Raw genomic sequence first — 26,263 nt, 5'->3', positions numbered from 1 at the left:
TTGCTACATTTCTCATCCATAGTTATATAAATAGAAAATTAAAGAAAAAAAAGTTTGATTTCACATAATTTTTACAGAGCATAAAATTTACCAATGTTGACATTGGAATATATTATAGCGTCAAGCCTCAATGGTTCCTATTGTCGAGGTTCAACAACGTGGACATTTTTTACTTCCAAAAATTTTCGTTAGACAATTTCATTGAGGTTTGACAATAGGTATCGCCAAGCCTCGAATCTATAATCCATTCCAACGCTTAAGATTGACGCTAGGTGGATTTAATGAAAAAAAATAAATCATAAAAATTATGTAAAAACAATTTTTTTTGCAACCATTTTCCATTTATATAATTATGGATGAGTAATATATCAAGATTATAAGTATACATAAACAATTTAAAAAAAGATGAACGAAATAGAGGTTAAATTGATAATCTTGGTGAAAATATTCAATAAATCATGGATTGAACACTAGAATAGATCTACAAGGTTCAACATTAAAATCTAAAGCCTCTTTGTGATTTCCAATGATTATTTGGGTAGGTCTTGATAGATATAATGGATTTCTCTCTCTCTCTCAATGATATAAAATGATTGAAAGAGATGAAGTTACAATTTGGAAGATTAATTTTCAAGGATTTATAAGAGAAATTGTAAGAAATGACATTTTTTTCCAAAAACATAAGCTATTGTAGCAAATAGCCCTATTTTGAGTATTAAATAAATGTTTTTTTTTTCATTGCCATAAACCTATGGAATTTTTATGCAAAATGTGTTATTATTAGGGGTACAACTTGGTTCAGTTCAAATCGTGAACCGAACCAAACCAATAGGCTTTGGGGTGGTTTGGTTCGGTTTGAAATAAGTTGCGGTTTGGTTCTGGGTTACAAAAATGGAAAATCGATCAATTTGATTCAATTCTCGATTCAAGCTTATAAAGAATCGAACCAAATAATTTTGACAGAATTTTCCCTAAAAATTTGAGTTATGAACAATTTTCCACTTATAGAAATGTACTTGTATAATCAAAATCCATATATCCACTGCATTCCGACTACTATATCATAACAAATATATATTACTTAAAAAAACATAAATATAATTATAATTCATAAGTGTATATAGATCAACTACACATCTCGTATCTATCAATAGTTGTCTATGTCATAAATATTAACTCTGACTTTCTGAACATGTACATACAAATAGACACAGTGCATTTGATTCTAGTATATACAAATAAATTCAAAACTACATAAAATAAGTTTACTAAACTCTAATCTCAGCTCACATATAACAAAAATAATGTTCATCATCCTGTTATTGTGATCCCTCTGTATAATGTTCTCCATCAAGAATATGCATTTCGATAGTTAGAATATCTATAGTGTTTTATTGGTAGGGTGAGTAACATAGAAGTTACTCAATAGTAAATTCACATTTCAAATTAATAGTCCTTTGACTACTATAGACTATAAATTATCATTTGATAAACCAATTTATCGTACATTTGTGGTATACATATGTCCTCAATCAATTTAAGTCATCTACAAATTATCTTTACACTACAATTTGTTATTTCCAATACAGATAAAATATAAATTTCTCGAATAGTAGATACAATAATATTCTCAAGTGGTATCTCATATTACCAGAAAAAATATTAAATCCTTGTTATTCTAAATTTATTGTTTGCTTCTAGAAATAATCACTGATTAATCGTATAAACATTCATTATCCCATTAAGGGATATATATATATATATATATATATATATATATATATATATATATATATATATATAATTCATCTAAAATAAATTTGCAAGTGTGACAATCTTCCTAGATATTCTATAATTATAAACATGCAATAATATATCAAAAACAGTAAATATGTAGGTATACCGTCTCATGGTTACCACCCTAATTACATCTCATGTTTTATTACGTAGCGCTAAAAAATACTCTAAATCTGAAAATTTCTCGACATAAGCATGTACAGTTGAAAACGCCAATATTGATTTCATCTAATCGAGAATCTCATTCTCAATTCCAAATTTAAACCTAAACATTTCATTTTATTTTAATAGATTATTACCCAATGAAAATATACTTTCAAAATAACGTTTTAACATTTTTTTAAATAAACATTCTACGAAAATTACCATGAAAATCATTTTGTTAAATAATTTGATTTTATAGTTACATTCACCTAAATTTATTTATTTTTATTTCACAATATTAAATATATTCGAGAAAATATATAAAATAAATTATTTTATAATTCAACGTGTAAATTTTGAATTTAAATCATAATAAATTTAAAACTAATTATCAAAATTGAAATAAAATAGATTTTAGTGAAAATTATACTACGAATTTGAAATTATAAATTTCCTACATTTGTAGTTGGGTTTTACATGTCATTATGATATTGAAATAAATTTTTCTACCTAATATCCTTGATGATTCGACAAAATATTCTGGTGACAAAGTAAATATCGACGTCGTGGATATTTTTTTCTTCAGTGCCGGATTTTAATTCAAATTTAAAACATATTAAAACTCAATCAAATGTAACGTACATGAACTCACTATCAAAACTCACTCGTTTTGTTTTTGTTTTTCTCTCGCGGAAAATGAAATAAAGGAGTTCATTAGTTAACTTATAATATATAATAATAATATAATATAATATAATATAATATAATATATTATAATATATAATATATAAAATCAATACACCTGGGGTATCGAAAATGTTAACACATTTATAATTTATAATATTATATTATACAATATAATAAAATAATATTTACATTTATATTAATTGCACCTCACTCATTTAATATTTCAATAATTTTAAATCTATCTCTTTTATATAAATAATTATACTTAAACTAAAATTTTATGAAAATAATTTATTTTAATATTTTAATAATAAATATAATAATTAAAAAAAATTCAGATATTATTCTTTTCTTTATTCACAATATTGGACCAATTCTTGAATTTTCGAAATTCCTGATTGATTTTTCTTTATTAATCAAAATACTCCTTTATGCCCTAAGTTTTATTGATAAAATTAATATTTTTGTAACTTATTTTATTAAATTAAGATTTAAATATGCTGACAATTTAAACTATATTTTTTGATGTTTTTGAACTTAATGGTAACGTTCGTTTGACTAAAAGAGTTTCTTATAAATTTTTGAATTTTATCTATTTTGACTAAATATTCTAATTTTTCGATCATAATAATAGTAAGATTCATTGAATTGTACATTTTATTTGTCAAATTATCCTTTTAACAAATCTTTATTTTAAATCGACAATATCATGATTTATTTTTTATATATATATATATAGAAAAATATGTTAACATAATTGACTTAATTTCTCGATATACGTAATAAAATTTCGCGGTGTTGCAAAACTCTTATATAATAAATAAATATATATGTATATAGTAATATTATGAATTATTTAAAGAATTATGACATAAATTAATAATCTTTTATAGATAAACTAATGACTTTTTTATAAATAGATTAGTTATTTATTGTATGAAATTTTTTATTTACTATATATTTATTTTTTTATTAAAAAATATTATTTACAATTTATAAAATATTGACAACCTATAAAATCGAGCCAAATCAGATCGACTTTTAGTTCGATTTGAATTGATTTATTCTAATAGAATTTAGTTTAGTTCTGATTTTTATTTAGTAGAAGTAACCTATGTCGGTTGGTTCCAATTTGACCTCAAATCAAATTTAACCCAGCCAAGACGCACCCTAATTATTATTATTATAATATTAAAAAAAAAATGTAACTAGAAATGGAGTACAATAGTTACTTAACTTCCGGGGCACAAGATTCAAACTGTTCTTTTGTAACTCATTTTAGTATTAAATCTAATCGTTCAAAGGGACAAGTTTGAGTCGACTCGCTCTTACATATACCGTAACTGTATATCTCCGTACACTGAGTCACTGACGGATAAATAGAGAAAAAAAAGAAACAAAAAAGGGGCCTGAGAGGCGCGAGACGTGCCCAAAAAACAGACTTTCGGACGTAAAATATAGAGAGAGAAACTGCACAACGACGAGACGAGACGAGAGAGACAGAGAGAGAGAGAGAGAGAAACACGAAGAACGATTGTCTCTGTAAAGTGTAAACCCTAGAAAACCAATCTGGCCTCTTAAATTCTCCCCAAATCTCCATGGAAGCTCTGATCGAGCTTTGCGATCTAATTGCACAACGTCCCATACAGTTCTCCGAGAAACTCGCGTGGATTTGCAGTAGATGTCCTCCTCCAGACTCTCTCATCTCCGGATCTCCTAGGGTTACAAGGTCTCAACTCAATGCGGTTCTTGCGATCGCTAGATTTCTCTCCAAATGTTCTAACCGGACCGACTCGCGTCCCAAATCGGTGGTTGTTGAGTTTCTTCGACTGATTCCATCGTCTTTTCGTCAATCGTTTTGGCCTCAATCGTTCGGGATTGAATCCATTTCTGCTTTCTTCTCTGATTTCTTAGGGTATGTTGTTAAGGCCACAGAGATTTCATCTGATTTAGCTGAGGAGATCGCTGGATTCATGGGAGGGATCGTGATCTTGGCTACTACTGTCTTCGGTGATGATGCAGGGATTTCTAGGGTTTTTTTGACTTCTTTGTCGCAGAATTGCCCGCCAATTTCGTCTTTGGATGCCGGAAAATTGGTTTGTTGCCTTCTGGACCAATTTTCTATTGCTGCCCCTATTTCGCCGAGAGATGTTGTGGTGTCGACTTCGGAAGCCTCGTCCACGCAGAGTTCTCCATATAATGGGAACAATTTCCAACTGAATGAAAGTTCGAGCCCTGTGAATGAAACAAGCAATATCTCTGGTGAGTCGTCCAGCAGCACAGCGTCTAAGGTTGCGGATGATGCGACCACTGCATCATCGAGGGGTACTGTGGTGAATGGTGGCAGCATTGCATCGAGAAGCAGTGTGGATCAATTTGGGATGAATTTTGGGTTCAACGAAGGAGGAGGAGCAGCAGCGATGTTGAGGCAGCACGTAATTTCTTTCGAAGAGGAGTCCGTTGAGAGCTTGGAGAGGCAAGAGATCACGTTGAGGTTGCTTGGGCACATTGTGGAAAAGCTGCCCATCAATGCTGGTCATTTGGAACAAGTCAGGATGATTGCCAAGAAACAGCTCCAATCTTTATCAGTTTTTCTAAAGGTAAAATTGTTTCCTATCTATTTTGAATTTGAACTTTTTTGGTTCTTCATCTCGACATCTGTTGTAGAAAAAATTGATAATTTTTGTTGTCTCAACTTTTATTTCTTGGTCTCGACATCTGTTATAGGAAAAATTGGTAATTTTTGTTTCTTAACTTTTACTCGAGCTGGGCTTAGACCCATAGCTCAGTTGGTTTGACACATTGCAAAACAACTTTGAGGTTGTGGGTGAAGTCCAGCTTACTCATCCCATTTTTTTGTTAGTCGAGCTGCTTTTATTGTAGGTAAAATTATCTCCAGACTATTTTGAATTTGAACTTTTTGTTCTTCGTCTCTCTCAACATTTGTACATTTGTTGTAGAAAATATTGGTAATTTTTGTTGTCTTAACTTTTACTCGAGCTGGACTTAGACCCATAGTTCAGTTGGTTTGACACATTGCAAAACAACTTTGTGGTCTCGTGGGTTCCAGTCCAGCTTGCCCATTAAAAAAAGCTTTTACCTTACTGCTTTTATTGCTGGTAAAACTGTCTTAAGACTATTCTGAATTTGAGCCTTTTGGTTCTTCTTCTCTTGACATCTGTTATAGAAAAAATTGGTTATTTTTGTTGTCCTAACTTTTACTCGAGCTGGGCTTAGACCCATAGCTCAGATGGTTTGACACATTAGAAAACAAATTTGAGGTTGTGGGTTCAAGTCTAGCTTACCATTAAAAAATGAGTCGTGGTGAATGCATGCGGTAAATAATATGTGGTTGATGTGGCATGGGCACAGAACCATAGATCTTTTTCTTTGGGATACACAAGAAAAAAGATCTGCGGTTCTGTGCCCTTGCCACATCAGCCGTGTACAGACCGCGTACGATTTACAGCGTGCATTCGTCATTGTTCATAAAAAATATAACTTTGACTTGAGTTGCTTTTATTGTTGGCAAAATAGTCTCTAGACCATTTTGAATTTGAGCATTGTCGTTCTGATTCTCTCAACATCTGTTGTAGAAAAAATTGGTAATTTTTTGCCTTCTTAACTTCTACTCGAGCTGGGCTTTATCCCATAGCTCAGTTGGTTTGACACAATGCAAAACAACTTGGAGGTCGTGGGTTCAAGTCCAGCTTAATCATCCAATTTTTTTTCCTTGAGCTGCTTTTATTGTTTGTAAAATTGTCTCCAGAATATTTTGAATTCAAGCTTTTTGGTTCTTCGTCTTGCTACATCTGTTGTAGAAAAAAAAATGGTAATTTTTGTTGTGTCTTAACTTTTACTTGAGCTGCTTTTATTGTTGGTTTTCTGGGCAGATAAGGAAGCGTGACTGGTCAGAACAGGGGGTGTTGCTAAAAGCCAGAATCAATACTAAGTTGACTGTTTATCAAGCTGCAGCCATGGTCCAAGTTAAAAGTCATGCCTCCCTTGATTCTGATGGAAAATCTTCAAAGAGACTTTTACTGGAGACACTTGCATTGTTCATAGATGCCGCAGAAGCTTGTTTATTATCTGTTTGGCGAAAGCTAAGAGTCTGCGAAGAGCTGTTTAGTTCGTTGCTTAGTGGGATCTCACAAATTGCCATCACTCGTGGGGGTCAGCTGTTACGAGTTCTCCTAATTCGCCTGAAACCACTTGTGCTGACGACATGTGCTCAGGTACACTTTGTGTATGATTCAGATTTTCCATCTGAATGCTTTGAGCAATTTTGTAAGATTATATGTGCTTTTCTTGTGTTGTGCCGCTGAAACAGGCTGATGCATGGGGCACCAACCAGGGTGCCATGTTTGAGAGTGTCACAAGGACAAGTTGTGAGATAATTGAATTTGGTTGGAGCAAGGATCGGGCTCCTGTGGACACTTTCATCATGGGATTGGCTGCAAGTATTCGTGAGCGGAATGATTATGAGGAACAGGTAAGTCTCTTAGTTTTGATTAATTATAAATAATTTTATTGGGACTTGTGTGAATCATGTGATCAATTTTTTTTAGGTTACTGTGCAATTAAAACAAGACCTTTTATTTATTTATTTAAAAAAAAAGACTTTGTAAGTCAGTTGTGGAGGAAATGTTGCACTAATCAATCAGTTTAGAGGCCTATAATAGGTTGGATCTACAGCAAATTTTCTGAATAATCCCTCATTAACTTGTTGTGTTTGAATATTGAACGTCATGTAGAACTTCTAATTTGATTGGCTAAATTTTTTTTGTTGAGTAACTGTACCATGAGTGCAGTGGAGATGATGATGATTTTAAGAATAGGGAAGATAAAATCATATATGAGTACATTCTAGGGAATCAGGAATAGCACTAAACAAATTTTTTTTATATGGGTAAGCTGGACTTGAACCCATGACCTTAAAATTGAGGTTGCAATAGCTTAACCATTCTGAGCTATGGGCGTAAGCCCATAGCTTTAAATATCATCATCTACTATACCTTTTTTCCTGATAGTTCATCGTCGAGCCTCAGTAACCAACTCTGATTTTATATTTCTTAGTCTTTCCACTCATCTATCTTAGCATGCTTATCTCTGCTATGGTCAATCTATGAACACATCGCTTCTATATTACCCAGCATTCAGCTTCAAGACGCAAAGTCTGTCTTCCTTTTGTCCTTAAACTTTTCCTTTTAGCGTGATTGGGGCGCAGCTGTTATATAATACTTCTAAAGCGCACCTCCACCTTTAATCCTCCTGCTTTATTTATATATCAGAATAAGAAATAAATTTTGTTTGTCTACTGTGTGGCTGAAGTCAAGTGGCTCGATTGCATTGATCCATGCCTTGAATTTTTGGAATTACTTCAATTCGAATAAACTCTACCACTTATTTGCATACAATGTCATAATATAGTGCTTTTTATTATTCTTTATTTTTACAGTTTTATCTTTGTACAATGATTTACACTCAAATTGACATGGTTGCTGCTACTTATGTGTGTATAATGGTCTCTGCAGACATATAATAACTACATATTTTGGGAATGTTTTCTCCTATTTTCTGCCCCATTCTCATGCTCATTCAAATAATACATTCCTGTTCTATATCTACAAGAAAAAAAAAGGCTTGTCATGTAATTATTTAATTAAATAAGGTGCTTTTCTGCTAATCCCTAGAATATCTCAAGTTCTTGTTCATACTTGGTCTCTGAATGTACTTTGGATGTATTCTAACTTATTTTTTGGATGTCTGCCTTTCTCTTTTTTTTTGTTTTCCCGTTCCTTCTATTTGAATTTAATATTCTCATATACCCTTGTACACTTTCTATTTTTAGGACGGAAAAGAGAAACAGGCTGTTCCTGTTGTGCAGCTTAATGTTATACGCATGTTGGCTGATTTGAATTTTTCTATTAATAAGTCGGAAGTGGTAGACATGATATTGCCACTATTTATTGAAAGCTTAGAAGAGGGTGATGCTTCGACTCCGAGCTTATTGCGTCTTCGAGTATGAAACCTTGTCCCCTGACCACATATGTATATTCTACTTTATAGCTTTTCAATACTTTTTTTTTTCCTTTGAGCAAGTAGTGGTAAATTTTAACAAAATGGGGATACAAAATGAAAAAGAAAAAGTGCACTCCACTATCATTTAGGTTGCCACTGCTTTGAGCAATTGCGAATATGCATATATCCTTTTTTGTTGATTTATTGCAGTTACTTGATGCGGTGGCTCGCATGGCTAGTTTGGGGTTTGAAAAGTCCTATCGTGAGGCAGTTGTTCTAATGACTAGAAGCTATTTGAAGAAACTTTTAACTATAGGATCCGCAGAAAGCAAAACATTAGCGCCAGAAGCCACTACAGAACGTGTAGAGGTCTGTATTTTATCTAGTATGATCTCTCTAGAAACATGAATCGTACAGAGTACTGTTAACTTTCTTGACAGTTTATCTTATTAAAATGGATGCTCACTGGTTCAATCACATTCTAGACTCTTCCTGCAGGATTTCTTCTGATTGGTAGTCGTCTTACAAGTCCTAAATTGCGGTCGGACTATCGTCACCGGATGCTATCTTTATGCTCAGATGTAGGGCTTGCTGCAGAGTCCAAAAGTGGAAGGTGAAAGTCCATTCACTTGATATACATGTCACCATATTTAGTTTGAATAAGTCAACACTGTTCCATTCTAATTTTTCTTTTTGTTTCTTACTTCATGTATTATATCTTTTTGTACCCTTTTAAATGAACTTTTTGTTAATAAAAATGCCAGACTGTTAAGTCCTTTCATGGTATGGATACAGATTCATGCATCTCACATGATGTACCTATTCTTACTTTTTGTCAACTATTTTTTGTCTTCCTTTTGATGTATGCTTCTCAAGGTTTGCATATCTAATACTCCAATTTTTGCAGGAGTGGAGCAGATTTTTTGGGGCCCTTACTTCCTGCCGTTGCTGAAATATGTTCTGATTTTGATCCCTCCACAGATGTGGAACCTTCACTTTTGAAATTGTTTCGCAACTTGTGGTTCTATATTGCTCTTTTTGGCTTGGCGCCTCCAATTCAGAAAGATCAGCTTCCAAACAAATCAATTTCCACTACACTGAATAGTGTGGGAAGCTTAAGTGCCATGGCTCTTCAAGCTGTGGGTGGGCCTTACATGTGGAATACTCAGTGGTCTGCCGCTGTTCAGCATATTGCGAAAGGAACCCCACCACTTGTAAGTTGAGGTTAAGAAGCACTTGACTGATATATAGTAATCAGAAGCTATTCAGAGTTGACCCTTTGTGCTGCATGACATTTACCTTCCATGTAACTATTGAATGATGTACTAAGACATAGGAAATGCTGCTCTAGACCAGTTTCTTGTGCCCATTGTTGTCTAATTTTTCTGTTAAAAAAATTAGGTTATGCAAGCATATGCTGATTGCACAACATAGCATATGCCGTTTGAAAACATTGCTTGTTCCCTCTATGATGACACCGGAGTACAAATGAAAAGTTTGCACCTCTCTCCTGTAACTCAAATAAACGATTTAGTGCATGTGATGATTGAATCAATGGATATTTAACATGCTTTGTGGAGTAGCTTTGACCACTCTGACCTACTATTCATTCGAATTCAACTATAGGATTTCTTACCTTTTGTAAATAATACACCTGTCATCTGGTTTCTTGGATATGTAAATTAGAGCCTTCACGTAACAATTTTGTCCCACAGGTTGTGAGCTCCGTGAAATGGCTTGAAGATGAATTGGAACTAAATGCTCTTCACAACCCTGGTAGTCGTCGAGGTAGTGGTAATGAGAAAGCTGCCATAGCCCAAAGAACTGCTCTTTCTGCTGCTTTAGGAGGCCGAGTTGAGGTAGCTGCAATGTCCACAATTACAGGTCTGAAGTACCATCCTTGATGATGGTGACTGTTGCATTAGTTGACACCACAATTGTGACATCAAATCTCTTGTTTTTTTCCTGTTGGGGTTGGGGCGGGTGGGGGGGATTCACCAGCCACAAGAAATGAAGACTTTCTTTGTATACTTTTCATACTTTTTTTCTCTCTTTCTAGCGATCCTCTGATTTGATGTTGGCATTTTTATTTCTATTTTCCATATCACGTACAGGTGTTAAAGCAACCTACCTCCTTGCTGTTGCTTTTTTGGAGATAATACGTTTCAGCAGCAATGGTGGCACTAGTTTGAGTGCTTCCAGAAGTGCCTTCAGCTGTGTGTTTGAATATCTCAAAACTCCAAACCTCATGCCAGCTGTTCTCCAGTGTTTGATTGCTATCGTCCATAGAGCTTTTGAAACAGCAGTGTCATGGCTGGTATTTTTCTCCCATTGATGGTTGCTTTTGCTCTACTATTTTGGTTTACACTTTTCTTGTGTTGAATAATAATTGTTATGTGAATAGGTAGATGCCATGCATTTCAAACACACACACACACAGTATCAGATTTTGACATATCGCTAATTTTCCATTTCTAGAAGCTTGACTCAAATTTGAACTGACAGTTTCATTTTGCATATATTTTGGTGGAATTCCCCATTCATTTCACGAAATATTTTTGTGAACAATAGATTATGACTGAAATAATTAAATTAAAAAAAATGTAAGATTTGATGGAAATATTTTGATGAATGTCAAACTTTGATCGAAATTTTCTTTTTTGAAAGAAAGTTCTAAAATTACTGATAAAATTTAAATAAATATAAAAAAAATACAAATTTCTTGCAAAAATACGTAATTTCATAATGTTCATTCATTATCAGTAATGAATGATGATTAGTTAGATATCTATATATCATCTTATTTTGATTATTCTAAGCATATACAAGCACACATACAATCATCCATGTCCTAGTCACTTGGTTGTAGTAATAATTTATAAAATATATCTTAGCGAGTAATATAATAATATGTTAATGTTGTAATTAATTTTAGCAAGTATTTTATCTTGAAGGTATAGAAAGTTAATGATACATTATAAAGTTTTTTTATTTCCATAGAAAGTATTGTGTTTTTTCTGCTGTTGGGCTATATTTTACCACGATCTTCATTTTCCATACTATGCATGGTTATGTATTATAGCTTTATGATTAATGTGTTTTAATGTCTGTTTTATCATTTCCTATAGTGTCAATCAAATAGTTTCTCAATATTTCAATTATTTCCACTATATTTCCATCATTTTCACGAAATTGTATTTATGTTTACACTAATCGAAGTATTTCTAAGAAATACTTCTGTTTCCAGGCTAATTGAAATAGGGGCGGGTTCATGGGACGACAATTGTGATAACACCTATGACAATGGTTTTTGTCTTATATGACTTACAATTTCGAAATGGGCTGATTTTTGGTGAGGATGATCTCCTCACCATAGAGATCATCCTCACCAAAAATCAGCTCATTCTGAAACTTCTAACCCCAAAAAAATGGTCCACGATTCTTCAACTTGTAAACTGGGGTTAGAAGTTTAGGGCTGAACTGATTTTTTGTGAGGATGATCTCCTCACCATAGAGATCATACTCACCAAAAAGCAGCTCATTTCGAGACTTATAACATCATCAAAAAGTGGATTACAAAAAACCGTTGTCATAGATGTTGTCACAATTGTTGTCACATGAACTGTCCCCATATATAATTTTAGTAAGTTGGAAGTATCCTAAAATGGTTATAACTATATTTTATTATTTTAAAGTTTTTTGGATTGTCATTCGTGAGGATGTGAATCTATTTCACACTCGATCCAGAATAATCACAAATTTGATGATAAGAGGAAAAGCGGGAATGCATTTCGAGGACCTTCTCTTTAGGTGGGCCTTGGTTTGTAAAGATAGCAAGTAGTCCTGTTTGTTCTCCTCGGAGGTCATCTCATCCTCTTCTTAACAAAACTTTTGTTTATCAAAGAAAATAGAAAGAAATGGGGGTGAGATTTTGTGCTGTTGGAGCCACTACTTAGTACTTGTACGGGTGGTGGTCTCTTATCGAAGTCCCTGTGGAAGGGTGATGGTTGTGATTGGACTACTCAGCACTCTACACAAATTAATTGATAAACCCTAGCCAAAGGGAGATCTTCAAGCTCTCTCCGCTCTGAGAAAGACAAATTCAAGACCAAAAACTTCCTTTTCCCGGGTATTTTTGTTAGAAACCCCCAAAATTCTGGGAAATCCTAACTGTTGGATTTCCAAAAAGATTCAGTTGTCCAACTTAGGGAAACATCCAAAATGGCTTCTCATTACAAAATTGCTGAAATATCCTCAGACAGTTTATTTCTAGTCCTCCAAATATGGTTCTTCGTTTTTCTGCCACCGTAACTCTTACCGTCCTATAAGAAAATTTGTGCTTGAGTTAATCTTTATGTCTACAAAATGATAGAGTCTAGATTTATGTGGACAAGGGATCATTGATATAGTTCGTGGGTTGAAGTTGATTTGAGTAACGTGTAGGGACAGCTAAGAAGATGTTCTTACCATCACTTGAGCAGTCAGGTCCTTCAACTATTAATAAGGCCACTTTCTTTCCAACAAGAATGGTGGAGAGTGACCTTTTTTCTGCTCAAGCTCCTCCAGATGCTCTGCTCTGGGAAGGATCATTCTGGTTGGGTTTCCAATTTCATGAGCCCAAGGATTGATGCCCAGTATGCAGAAGTCAACTTATTGAATCCTCTGGTTGTGCGCAACACAAACCTCAACATCATGCAATCCTTTGTCTCCATATTTGTGTGCTCATAAAGTATATTGGTTGGTGGATTGATACTGAGATTCTTGGCCAGAGACTGAATTATTTGGGGTTTTCCGCCAAACAGATGGTCAGAACAAAGCAGACAACATTTCCCAGCTTGTGGCCTTGTATATTTCGAATGAAGAGCGGGGTTGGGAACCATGATTGGGCACAACTCAATTTTGTTGAAGTCAAATTCATTTCAGAGAGTGGGTGGTCCAGTTAGAGACCTGTAAGCCACTGGCTGATCAGAGGTTCCTCATTGCTGATGTCTTCCTCATCAATAATGGGGGAGTAATCGTTTCTTTGTTAGCACAAGCATTGTAGAATAAGGTGGCACGGCATGGGAAATTTTTGGTCTCCTCAGTAATAAGTCTGACATCATCCTCCCTGTCGGGCTCATGGCAAACTACTTCGAAGATAAATTCTGTCTGCACTGATTGTTTCCTCATCAATGATTAATGGGGAATTTTAATCAATAACAGTGGAGTAGTTGTCATTCTCCAGGCCTCTGCCTAGAGCATGAGGTGATTCCTATTTCCTGGAACTAACAGAGTTCTAGCATGTTGTGTCTTTTAAGCTCGGATCAGAACTATCATTTAACAGTTTCAGTCCTACAGAGATCAAGATGCTTTGCTGAATATGTTGAAGTATTATACCTCTTTTCTGCAGGTGCCAGCTAGTTTAGTTGGTAAAGTCTTTGGGTGATGATACCAGATAACTGGGTTCAAATCCCATCAGCACCAAGTAACTCATTAAAAACAGGCTTGCCAATCAAAAACTAATAATTTATACCTCTTTGCCAAAGGTTGTGTATCACTTTTTTTTTTTTTTTGATAAGTTGAAATTTTATTAGAGAAAAAGAAATAAAGATGGGTTTAAGATGGACCCCTACAAGGCAAAACTTATCAAAAGGAAGAAAAAACACTACAACCCTCTAAGTTCCCTCCAAATTACAAACATAGTCCCATCTCATAACAAAATCCTCGAAAAACCCCTTACACATCTTTCCCCAGAAAAATAACAAACCCAAAATGGATAGAATGAAGTCCTCTAACTGCAATTCTTTCCCATCAAAGGAACGTCTATTCCTCTCCTTCCAAAATCCCCAACAAATGGCAAAATGAAGCAGATTCTACAAGATTCACTTAGCCTCTCTGAATGAAAAACCCCAACTAAACCAAGACTCAACGAGCTCCTTGATAGTACTTGGAAAGCACCCAGCCACTCCATAGAGACGAAGCAAATAAGACCAAACATGGCGAGCAAAAGCACAATGCAATAGGAGGTGATTGGCTGTCTCCCCCATTTCGCAAGCAAAACAAGAAACAATTAGGGGAATAAAAACCTCTGATGATCAATTGATCCATGGTGGTCAATCTACCCCAAGCAGCTAGCCAAAACAAACAGCAATTAGGTTGTGTATATCTTTTGATAACATTGATGTTTTGTATACTGAACGGAATACAATATTGGATCAAAAGATAGCTTTATAACATTCTATTTGTTCTGGAAGAACCTTCAATTCTTTATACTTGTGGCTCTGTTTATTTGTCTGTTTTTTCAATTTAATGAACTCTTTTTTTGATGAATTTTAGAAAATACAACATACTTTTTTCCCAAACATAATGCTTGATTGGTGTTACCCTGTTATATGCACTTTTGGTTTTGACTGATCCTTGTAATCGGGTTTATAGGACAATCGAATATCTGAAACTGGCAAGGAAGCTGAGATAAGGGAATCTACTCTCTCTGCTCATGCTTGCTTTCTCATAAAAAGTATGTCACAAAGAGAGGAACACATTCGAGATATCTCTGTTAGTTTGTTAACTCAACTTAAAGATAAGTTTCCACAGGTAAAACATATTTATAATGTTGTTTTTCTTGTATGTATTGTTTTTAAGTAATTTGCTCATTATACATGAATCAAATTGATTTACATGCATGCAGGTTTTGTGGAATTCGTTGTGTCTGGATTCTTTACTATTTTCAGTTGATAATGACTTGCCTTCTAGTCTTGTCAATGATCCTGCTTGGGTGGCTACTATTCGTTCATTGTACCAAAGAGTTGTTGCGGAATGGATCACAAATGCACTTTCATATGCTCCGTGCACTAGCCAGGGTCTTCTACAGGTTTGCTAACAAAACTCAAATTCATACTGATTAATATCATTGTGAGGTGATTTTTTTGCCCAATTATTTGCCACGGTTGTCATTTAGAACTGTTCTCAACTCTCTGTAAAGTTCATAGTTATTGCTGCTTAATTTATATTAATTCCTTGTTCTGATTATAAGACCTAAATTCAACATTGGCACTATTTTCATGAAAGTCATGAGTGGAGATTAATTTTTGACTTAATATGGAATATAACCTCCTTTTTGTATGGATTTTTCTTTCTTCCAGTCTCCTGACTTTCTCATATTGATAGAGAGAAAGTATCAAGCTGATAAGTGCTAAGTATTTTTCTCTATCTGTCTGTTATCATTTCCTTGAGCACTATTCTCCCCCTCACGGGTCCCGTTTTTTTTTTTTTCCTTCTTGTTTTTATGAGGTTTTCATCTTCTCAGGAAAAAAATGTATGTGTAGATTATTTTTCATTTTAAGCCCTTGCTTCTAATTGCTTATCTCAGGAAAAGCTTTGTAAAGTACATACATGGCAGAGAACGCAGCATACTCCTGATGTGATTTCTCTTTTATCTGAGATGCGAATTGGTACCGGGAAAAACGATTGTTGGATGGGCATACGGACGGCTAATGTTCCTGCAGTTATGGCGGCAGCAGCAGCTGCTTCAGGAGCAAATGTAAAATTGACAGAAGCTTTCAACTTGGAGGTGCTCTCCACTGGTATAGTCAGTGCAACATCTAAGTGCAACTATGTTGGGGAAATAGCTGGCGTGAGAAGATTTTACAACAGCTTAGGCGGTTTTGGGATGGGTCAGATGTTAAAATCTGGAGAACCACAACCCGAAAGTGACTCATTTAATGAAATGCTTCTTACAAAGTTTGTTCGGCTACTTCAACAATTTGTTAACATTGCTGAGAAAGGTGGAGAGGTAGAGAAGAAGGCATTTCGTGAAATATGTTCTCAGGCAACTGCATCACTTCTCTCAAATCTCGTAATTGAACCTTTTTTTCCCAATCTTAGTGTTCATTATTTTCTTACAATCGCTATACCCCCTTAGCAGTTAGGATTTCATTGTGCTTCCATTTTACTGTATTGTAAAAGTGGTCTGGTAATTTTTTTTTTGCTAGGGTTCTGATTCAACATCAAATTTAGAAGGCTTCTCCCAACTATTACGACTTCTTTGCTGGTCTCCAGCTTACATTTCAACCCCTGATGCTATGGAAACTGGTGTGTTTATTTGGACATGGTTAGTCTCCGCTGCACCTCAAATTGGGTCTCTTGTCCTTGCGGAGCTTGTTGATGCATGGTTGTGGACCATAGATACAAAACGGGGGTTGTTTGCATCTGAAGTGAGGTACCATGGACCTGCTGCCAAATTGAGGCCTCACCTTGCACCTGGTGAGCCAGAAGTGCAACCTGACAAGGATCCCGTTGAGGGAATAATTGCCCATAGACTATGGCTTGGGTTTTTCATTGATCGATTTGAGGTCAGTAGTAGTTAAATAAATTGACTTATGTTTAGATGTTTTTCCCCATTTAACTCTCATCACATGTTCAATCTCATGGTTTTAAATATTGGAATGTATTGGCCGAAACCATATGAAACAATGACCCTGAAACGTTCAATGTTTTGGAAATGTATCAGTTTGTACCGAATGTTTTGGCTGATACCATGTCAGGTTTTCCAGTAACCGAAACATTCAAAATCGACATGACATTTTAAACCTTGTTCAATCTGTCACATCGCATGTAGATGGTTATACACTTATTTATAGATTGCTCATTTGGTAGTACTGTGTTTTATATCTGTGACTCGAGATACGCATTTAATTTTTTTTTTGTGTGGAGGGTTATGCATTTAATGTTGATGTCTCATTGCAGCGTAAAATTTATTAGTAAAGGTCCTTTTTTTTATTAGTAAGGAACCTATAACAACAGATATACTAGAAATTGTTACATAAACTTTTGTGGGATGCATGGAGTTTTTTTCTTTTATAGCAAAATATAATGGGTAATTAAGAAAATGGGAAAAACCAGAAAAGATGCAATCTGGACGGGCCATATGTCACTTCAAATGCTATAGAAGATTAAGTAGGATATCCAACGATAGATATCATAAGATGAAGATATAAGCACCCTGTTTGACGGAAGGGCTTATACTAAATCTTTTTAGAACTCCCTGTGCCCACAAAAACACATTTTAAGGGAATACCCTCATCATGTCATCGAACAATGACATTATATTTCTTGGCATGAGAACTTTTTGAAATTGACACTGCATGGCTGCAAGTCTTTACAAAAGACCCACAAGCCACACCAAGCCCCATTTTTTTAAAAATAAGTAAAGATTTTATTAGAGACAAAGAATGAGGCCGTGAGGCTACATCGAACACATAACACAAGGCCGCCTTATTTCACATTTTTTGAGCAATGTTGCATGTTTGTGTGAGAGCTTGGCTTGATAGACCTAGTAGTGTTGCTTGCAAGAATTTTGCTTGAACTTGAATTTTCTTTTATATTGATTACTGTAAACATTCGTTAAACACCAAAATTAAAGACACAATAATTTGGAGGTCGAGGAGACCATCCAAAGATCATAGAGTAAGGAAAAAAGGACAAAACACGCAAAAAAACAAAAGCAAAACACATGTCAATCACAAGCTACGTCTCTTCCCTAAACACAATCCCACCTAAACATGAAATCCTAGAATAAAACCCTCTAAACTTGTCAAACATCTTACTTCAATTGTGATTAGTCATGATCACTCAATCTGGTCACTCAGCTTTCTTCATTCTGGAATTGTCATAACTTGACTTTACATCACTTGTATTTTGCTGGTATGTGGTGCTTCCCTATCAGACTTCCACCAGATTTAGGTGGGGAATTCACAACATTGTATAAATTAAGCTTTTGTTATTCTAGCATTTGTGAATGAGATATTGTTCTTTCTAATATTATTTAATGTTCTGGACCATCCATTTATTTCTTATTCCAATTGTTTGGTTGTATAGGTGGTTCGGCATGATAGTGTCGAGCAACTCTTGCTTCTTGCCCGGATGTTACAAGGCTGTCTGAAATTTCCTCTCCGATTTTCACGCCATCCTGCGGCTGCTGGAACCTTTTTCACTGTCATGCTTCTTGGGCTCAAGTTCTGCTCATGCCAATCTCAGGCCAATTTGCAGAATGTCAATTTGCAGAATTTCAAAACAGGTTTTCTGTTGCTGGAGGACCGGATTTATCGGTGATCACATTTGCTATTTCCTTTTTCAATTACTTCCTGCTTGTTTGGTGTTCCTCATTGATTTACAAAATTTATAGTCAATCTTCATATTTCTAAAGGCATGTTTTCTGCTATAAACTATAGTGAGATTCAGTTTTCCTCTCATGGTTTGGACCTTCTAATCCGGTTGTTATTTTTCTTTTTCTTCTCTTTGTTGCTCAAAACATGTGTGCATAATCCAAATTCTTTGCTTGATGAATCATAATATGCAAAATAGTATCTAGTAATAAATATATATAACTTTGTAAGCATGTTTAAATACTGTCTTTCTTGTTTAAAACATAATCAGAATATATTTTACAGCCCATTTGTAAACCTTGACTCTATGTTTTCAAAATAAATAAGCCTCATCTTTCCTTTGTCAATTATTCGCTTGTGCATGGCAATGTTATGCGATAGTTTCACTCTTCCATCTCTTCTTTCGAAAGTAAGGTTTCTAAGCGATTGAATGCAGGATTAGAGGTGTCGGACCTTGGTTGCCGGAGCAAGTGTGGGAAGGGAGTGGATGTGGTAGTAGGGTAGCATTTATTGCAAATGGATTTTAATTTAATTAATTTAGGAAGTGGGGGTAGGAGAGGGATATGGAACGGGAATGCAAATGACACCTACTATAGAAGGTTTGTGCAACTAAGTGTTGGTTATTGTAAACAATCCTTGATACTTTCATTTAAAAAAAATTATAGCTTTTTTCAACTTTTTGGAACTAAGCCTCAAGTTTTTGGGATAAGGCTTATGAGATGATGATATACTCACTTATGAGAAGAATGTACAAATCAGCAAATATGGTGGACTATAGATGCTTTGAGTCTTTTATTAGTGCACCCAAGTTCTGACATGGAAGCATTAATTTTTCTTCTTCTCAATATGCTACTTCAGATTAGATTATTTCCTTTGTGTGAGAAACATGTCTATATTGGTCAATTGTTGTGCTATCTGTTTAAAAAAGTTAGCATTTGATCATTTATCATCCCTTTTATCTAACCATGGCAAATATTTAATTATTTCTTGTGTACTATAAACATACATTTTCCTGTGGTGATACAAATTGGTCTATTCTGCATATTTCAGAGCTTCATTGGACTGGTTTGCTTATGAGCCTGAATTTTATGATACAAACTACAAGAACTTTTCTCAGAGTGAGGCTCAATCTGTTTCAATATTTGTCCATTATCTTTTGAATGAACGAGGGGATTCTCTTCAATCAGATTCATCATTGAAAGGTCGAGGACGTGAAACCACAAGTTCTTCGGGTGACATGGTAGGATTATTGTACAGAATCCACAAATTTTGACTTTTGCTGCTCTAGTTCTGAAACAGTTTTATGTGGTTATAGTTTTTGTCATAAAATTAATACATTGTTTTGCAGCTTATTCATAGAATGTAATTACCCTCTGCAGAATAATCAATATCATCCCGTTTGGGGCGAGATCGAGAACTCTGCCATTGGAAGAGAAAGACGAAAACAGTTACTGTTAATGCTATGCCAGCATGAGGCTGATAGGCTTGATGTCTGGGCGCAACCTTTAAACTCAAAGTAATTTGTTGGTCTTGATTGTTATGTTGGTTGGGGTTCCTCATTCATCCTTTGTGATCTTGTATGACTGTTATTTATCATCTGAAGGTCTAATTTTCTTTCCAGGGAAAACATATCTTCTAGGCCTAAAATTAGCTCAGAGAAATGGACTGAGTATGCCAGGGCTGCATTTTCTGTGGACCCTCGGATTGCTCTTTCCTTAGTCTCGAGGTTCCGAACAATTTCCCCTTTGAGAGCTGAAGTAACTCGGCTAGTTCAAGTATGTATTCTCATCTCAATTCTATGTTAGATGACAATATCATTATTTTAGATAGGTTTGAACTTGTCGATATGATATACTGTACACGGGATTGAGCATGAGAAGCAAAAGTAGGTTCTGGTGAAAGATTAGATGATATGAGGAATAGGAGTTACAGTGGTGTATTTCCATGCAGTTGCACATAGTAGATATCCGCTGCATACCCGAAGCATTACCATTTTTCGTCACTCCAAAGGCAGTTGATGAAAATTCAGCACTTCTCCAACAATTGCCACACTGGGCTGCTTGTTCAATTACGCAGGCTCTTGAATTTCTTACTCCTGCATATAGGGGTCATCCACGTGTCATGGCCTATGTCCTTCGAGTTTTGGAGTCCTATCCTCCTGAACGGGTCACCTTTTTCATGCCACAGCTAGTGCAAGCTCTCCGATATGATGACGGGGTAAGTTATCACATGCTTTTTATTGATTTTATTCTTACTCTCACAGTGTTGTTGGATATAACTATTTGTTGGTTGCTTTTCTTAATGTTTATAGTATTATTATACTTTTGCAGGGATTAGTAGAAGGGTATTTGCTCAGAGCCGCTCAAAGAAGTGATATATTTGCCCATATTTTGATATGGCATCTCCAGGTGTGCCATTTTTCATATATTTATCAAATTTCACATGGTTCCACTTTGAAACCATCAAAGTGAATATATATGCTGGAATATCTATCGTTCCTTTTTTTTAAATTTTAAATGTGCATTATCCTCTTATGTTATGATTCTGATTCTGTGAATGACAGGGAGAAACATGTAGTCCAGAAGCAGGGAAAGACGTAGGCTCTGAGAAGGTACGTGTTTAATTCCAAGTGTTTCTTCGTTTCAACAGAGTACTAAAATCTGTTATATTTTGCATGATTTTCTAATTCATAATCAAGATATCAAATTTCAATTTCAGTGTCTATTTTGGTCATCTGGGAAATGGAAATATTTTGGTGAGTGTGGAAATTAATGTAGTTTTCAGGAAATGATGGAAATTTTGTGTAAATAATGGAAATATTATTTTATATAATAATAAGGATAACTATGGATTGTGTGATAGGATGTAATGGCATTTTTGTACTCTATTGAAGATAGATTTAAATTGAAAATGGTGAAGCTCATAACCAAGAAATACATATTTTCAAGTTCATGACCACTAAATAAGAAATGCATATTTTCATGAAATTGAAATAGCTTTGGAATATCATGGTTTATATTCCCATGAACTATTTATGATACACAAAGTATTTTAGATCCGGTGAAAAACTGGAATTGGTTTGCCTAATGGTTTAACAGTCGTTGAAAAATCATTGATATTTTTGCTGACCCCCATAGGTGGTACACTGCATGTGTGATGTGATCAATGGTGTTTTTACCTGGAATTGGAAGACCACATGTTTCTTATCTGTATATCTCTCCATGATTGATCACAAGCCATTCTTTCTGTTATTTCAGAATTCTTCGTTTCAAGCACTATTACCTGTTGTTAGGGAACGCATTATACATGGTTTCACTCCAAAGGCCCGTGACATGTTTCATAGAGAATTCAACTTTTTTGACAAAGTCACTTCTATTTCTGGTGTACTTTTTCAACTTGCAAAGGAAGAACGCCGAGCTGGTATTCGGAGGTTAATATTCTACTTTTCTGCATGTGTAAGCTCTATTTCATGGATACATCATGTCTCAGTTGAGATAATTGTTTATTTCTATTGGTACAATAGAGAACTGGAGAAAATCGAAATGGATGGGGAAGACCTTTACCTACCTACTGCTCCTAGCAAACTTGTTCGGAGCATTCAATTGGATAGTGGGATCCCACTACAGTCGGCAGCGAAAGTTCCCATAATGATCACATTTAATGTGGTGGATAGGGATGGGGATTGGAAGGATTTAAAGCCACAAGCTTGCATCTTTAAGGTAAGCCTGTTCACGTATTCATGTACACTGGATTCTGCCAGTTGACTGGGACCGGACATTACAGTTATTAATCTTCCTAAATACTGTAGTAAATCAAATTCATTTATCCGTTCTAAGTACTAACTGATATATAGATTGGATTCTTGAACTGAAGGAGCAGTAATGCATGCGATAATAAAAAATAATTTTTTTTGGTTGGTAGTTTGTGTATATGATGATCACCTCATATTGAGCTACTGGCTTAAAGGACGGTACAGAAACTTGAACCCAAAACAAGTAGATCTGTGAATAAACGGGGCCCAAACAATTTTAAATTAAAATGGTCCAGCTACTAATTCACCTATTTATGACTGGTTTTGTCTACTTTAATTTACTCATGTAATTCAATTAAAATTGGTTTGTCATGGTTACTTCCTTTTTCCCGGATTGGAAACCCCTGCCAGAAATTTTATTTTTTATATTCACTATGTGAACTCCACTACTCACATCTAGGCTGCATATATCTCCTTCTTTGAGAAACATTCTTTAATTTTTTATTTTTGACAGATGAAACATTCTTTAATTATTAGCGTGAGAAGGCGTAAGATAAAAATTCATCCTCGTTTGGTTATCAAGCAAGCAACTTTTGAAAAAAATGGACTTTTTGAAGCGGTATTCTTTTCTTCCTTTAGTGTCTTTGAAAAGTGCTAGTTCTTTGCAAGCAGATTAGATCGGACAATGTTTCTGACTTGCTCCTCCTTAGTGCAACTAAGCACTTTAAATTATGATGAGGATGCTGAAGTCTTATTGTGGCTGTATTTGAATCCTTGAGCCTGATTTTGAAGTCAGTCATTCTTCATTGTGTTAACTAGGGCATCCAGAAAGTAGTGTTGATGATTTCCATTTCAATTCTGTTCATATTTTCCTTTTCCTTTTTGGGTATTACATTTCTGTAATTCTACTAATTAATCTTTGTAGATGCATTTACAGTGTTGGCATACACATCATAACTGCATTTTTTTTTCTGTTCTAGGTTGGAGATGATTGTCGGCAAGATGTTCTTGCTCTTCAAGTGATTTCGCTGCTTAGGGACATTTTTGATGCAGTTGGACTTAATCTTTACTTATTTCCATATGGAGTTCTCCCAACTGGTCCTGAAAGAGGCATAATTGAGGTGAGCTTGTTTATGCTACTATATAATCAGGGTGAAATGAATATGTGAAAGATCTCTTGTACCTTGAATTTGGGAATATTGGCATCATAGAAAAATATATGGTGACACTATTCCCAACTCAACAAAAGAGGATCGCTTAATTTCAGTATCTTGTAGTGCTAGTTATGGAATCTTCTCTCTTGACTAGTATCCATTATAGTACATGTATGTTTCTCTTTGTAACACTTGGATTCTGCAGGTTGTTCCAAATACACGGAGCAGAAGCCAGATGGGTGAAATTAATGATGGTGGGTTGTATGAGATATTTCAACAGGACTATGGGCCAGTTGGCTCTCCCAGTTTTGAAGCTGCCCGTGAAAACTTCATCATCAGCAGTGCAGGATATGCAGTTGCCAGCCTTTTACTTCAACCAAAGGATCGGCACAATGGGAATCTTCTTTTTGACAAGTATGCTTTGTTATATTACCACATTTGTTCAATTATTATTATTATTATTGTTTATTGTGGGTATTCCCACCCTTCGGGTGAGACTAATCCCAAGTAGGGCTTAAAACATGTCGGGTTTGGGTCGGATATGTGTCTACTCATATCCATATCCGGATTGTTTACTCGGGTGGGTTCAAATCCGAATAGCTCAAACCGTATCCGATTTTTTTTTACTTTCATTAAACCCATATTAGGATCCGATCCGATCGAATTAATTGATTCGGGTCAATCGGGTCGGATATTTCAGACCATTAAAAAGTAATTTATTAAAAAATGTGGCTTAAATGTGATTTGAACTCAAGACCTCTCCCCTTTTGAAAAAAAGCTTTGACCACTTCACCTAATACTCATTTGTTGACGGATGATAGACAAAAAATATAAAAATATAACATATACAACATACAAAATAATATATCATTCAGATATAGGCGGATATAGGGATGGGTCCGTATCCTATTCAGGTCAAGAGACATCAGCCCATATCCGACCCATATTTTAATTCGGATATACTTGAGAAACCAAATTCGTGAAAATCGGATTCAAATCACTCAGATTTCGGATAAAATCCGACCCATTTTAAGCCCATTGTCACATACACTGTCCCCTTGGAAAGTCCTACATGCAGCTGGTTGAGTTGAGGGTCAACAAGACCCTGGTGGAGGGGTGGTCCTAAGGAATTCATTGCTTCGTGAGGTTTCAAACATTTGACCTACCCTTCTTAAGGAGTTTGTAAAGGCTCGGCTTGACACTAGGCCAACCCCTTGGGGTTTCATTTGTGCAATTATAAACTCTGGTAACTGGGTCAGTCCAAATCTGCCTAAGGATCTATGTTTCAACTTGACAAACATGGGTATGGTTGTTAACTCATTTGAATTAACAGAAGACATTGATTTAGACTATTTAATTGAGGAACAAGGCTCGTTCAAGTGATCCAATTTTTTTGTATTTTTATTTATAAGAACAATGATGTTGATTCTGCTGTGGCTGAGTATTTATATGCAAAAATCATTTAAAAATTTGAAAAAAAATAATTACTCATTAGTTGCATATAGCCATATAATTCTGTTCTGGAATTTGAGTTTTGAGCATGTGATGAAATCCCAAGACATCCTTATTAGTAAACTGTGCAATGTAGACTATAGCTAGGCAAAGGTATCTTAGGAGTTCTATGGGAACACCTAAGCATATAGTTGGTTACTAGCTGGTTTGATAATAAGGATGAACTATCAAGCTGTGATTATGGATCTCCAAGTGATGTTGAAATGGTCTGGATAGGTGTTTTCTGTACCCATAATTCATAATTACCAATTCTTTGATTTGCAATTTATGTTGGAACTAAGTGATTTTCTTTTAACTAACCCCAAAATTTACGTCCTAAGCAGTGTGGGGAGGCTTGTTCATATTGATTTTGGTTTTATCTTGGAAACTTCTCCTGGTGGTAATATGCGATTTGAAAGTGCACAGTTTAAGCTGAGCCATGAGATGACTCAATTGCTCGACCCATCCGGAGTGATGAAAAGTGAAACCTGGACCCAGTTTGTAAGGTAAGCCTCGCTATTAACTTTTAATTAATTAGTTATTATTATTGTTTCTTTATTTCCATCAGATTTTGATTGTGTTTGTTGCATCGTCATCGCAGCTTATGTGTGAAGGGCTATCTTGCTGCACGTCGTTATATGGATGGGATAGTGAACACAGTGTTGTTGATGGTGGACAGTGGGTTACCATGCTTCGGCAGGGGTGATCCCATTGGAAATCTCCGTAAAAGATTGCACCCAGAAATGAGTGAACGTGAGGCAGCCAATTTCATGATTCGCACATGCACCGATGCCTACAACAAGTGGACCACGGCTGGTTACGACTTGATACAATACTTGCAACAAGGCATAGAGAAGTAAAAGCTTGAGAGGGACAAATCCACATTGTACATCATGATTGCTTGTAAGTCTATCCCATAATTATAATAATAATAATTATTATTTGATAACATAGTCACCAGTTTGTCTTTTTTAAACCTCTTGCCCCGAGGGGTTTCACAATGGCAGTGCTGAGAAGGGTTTGTAAATGCGGCGAAAACGTAAAAAGAAATATTCTTCATTAGGCCTTCAATGTTA

The 26,263-nt window shown here is 35.2% G+C and overlaps 1 protein-coding gene across 2 annotated transcripts; it reads left to right on the top strand.

Moving 5' to 3' along the window:
- The first annotated feature begins 4,039 nt into the window (after positions 1-4,039).
- On the top strand, positions 4,040-26,263 carry LOC147394910 (Phosphatidylinositol 3- and 4-kinase family protein). Of its 2 annotated transcripts, XM_086454493.1 has the most exons (26): positions 4,044-5,228; positions 6,522-6,863; positions 6,959-7,120; positions 8,480-8,650; positions 8,860-9,018; positions 9,135-9,262; positions 9,557-9,863; positions 10,365-10,533; positions 10,764-10,966; positions 15,064-15,222; positions 15,317-15,499; positions 15,998-16,483; positions 16,620-16,979; positions 18,505-18,734; positions 19,842-20,031; positions 20,171-20,307; positions 20,413-20,566; positions 20,742-21,008; positions 21,122-21,199; positions 21,355-21,402; positions 22,049-22,221; positions 22,315-22,510; positions 23,523-23,663; positions 23,902-24,110; positions 25,532-25,693; positions 25,789-26,263. In XM_086454493.1, the coding sequence occupies exons 1-26, from the start codon at positions 4,227-4,229 to the stop codon at positions 26,045-26,047; spliced, it is 6,075 nt and encodes a 2,024-aa protein (XP_086310619.1). In that variant the 5' UTR covers positions 4,044-4,226; the 3' UTR covers positions 26,048-26,263. The 2 variants fall into 2 exon arrangements, with proteins under 2 accessions (XP_086310620.1, XP_086310619.1); XM_086454494.1 differs by lacking the exons at positions 22,049-22,221; positions 22,315-22,510; positions 23,523-23,663; ... (1 more) ...; positions 25,532-25,693; positions 25,789-26,263 and adding an exon at positions 21,510-21,578 and having other exon boundaries at positions 4,040-5,228.

Source organism: Akebia trifoliata, chromosome 9, assembly GCF_017979445.1.
Source record: "Akebia trifoliata isolate Shusen 1 chromosome 9, ASM1797944v1, whole genome shotgun sequence".
Taxonomy (NCBI): Eukaryota; Viridiplantae; Streptophyta; class Magnoliopsida; order Ranunculales; family Lardizabalaceae; genus Akebia; species Akebia trifoliata.
The sequence above is the reverse complement of the archived record's forward strand: the minus strand, read 5'-3'. Positions and strand labels throughout refer to the sequence as shown.

What these genes read in the sequence shown, in the direction of transcription:
- LOC147394910 (XM_086454493.1), top strand. Translation starts at nt 4,227, where the DNA reads ATGGAAGCTCTGATCGAGCTTTGCGATCTAATTGCACAACGTCCCATA. An exon ending in TGCTGACGACATGTGCTCAG is followed by an intron (nt 6,864 to 6,958) that starts GTACACTTTGTG and finishes CCGCTGAAACAG; the next exon opens with GCTGATGCATGGGGCACCAA. An exon ending in TTAAAGATAAGTTTCCACAG is followed by an intron (nt 15,223 to 15,316) that starts GTAAAACATATT and finishes ACATGCATGCAG; the next exon opens with GTTTTGTGGAATTCGTTGTG.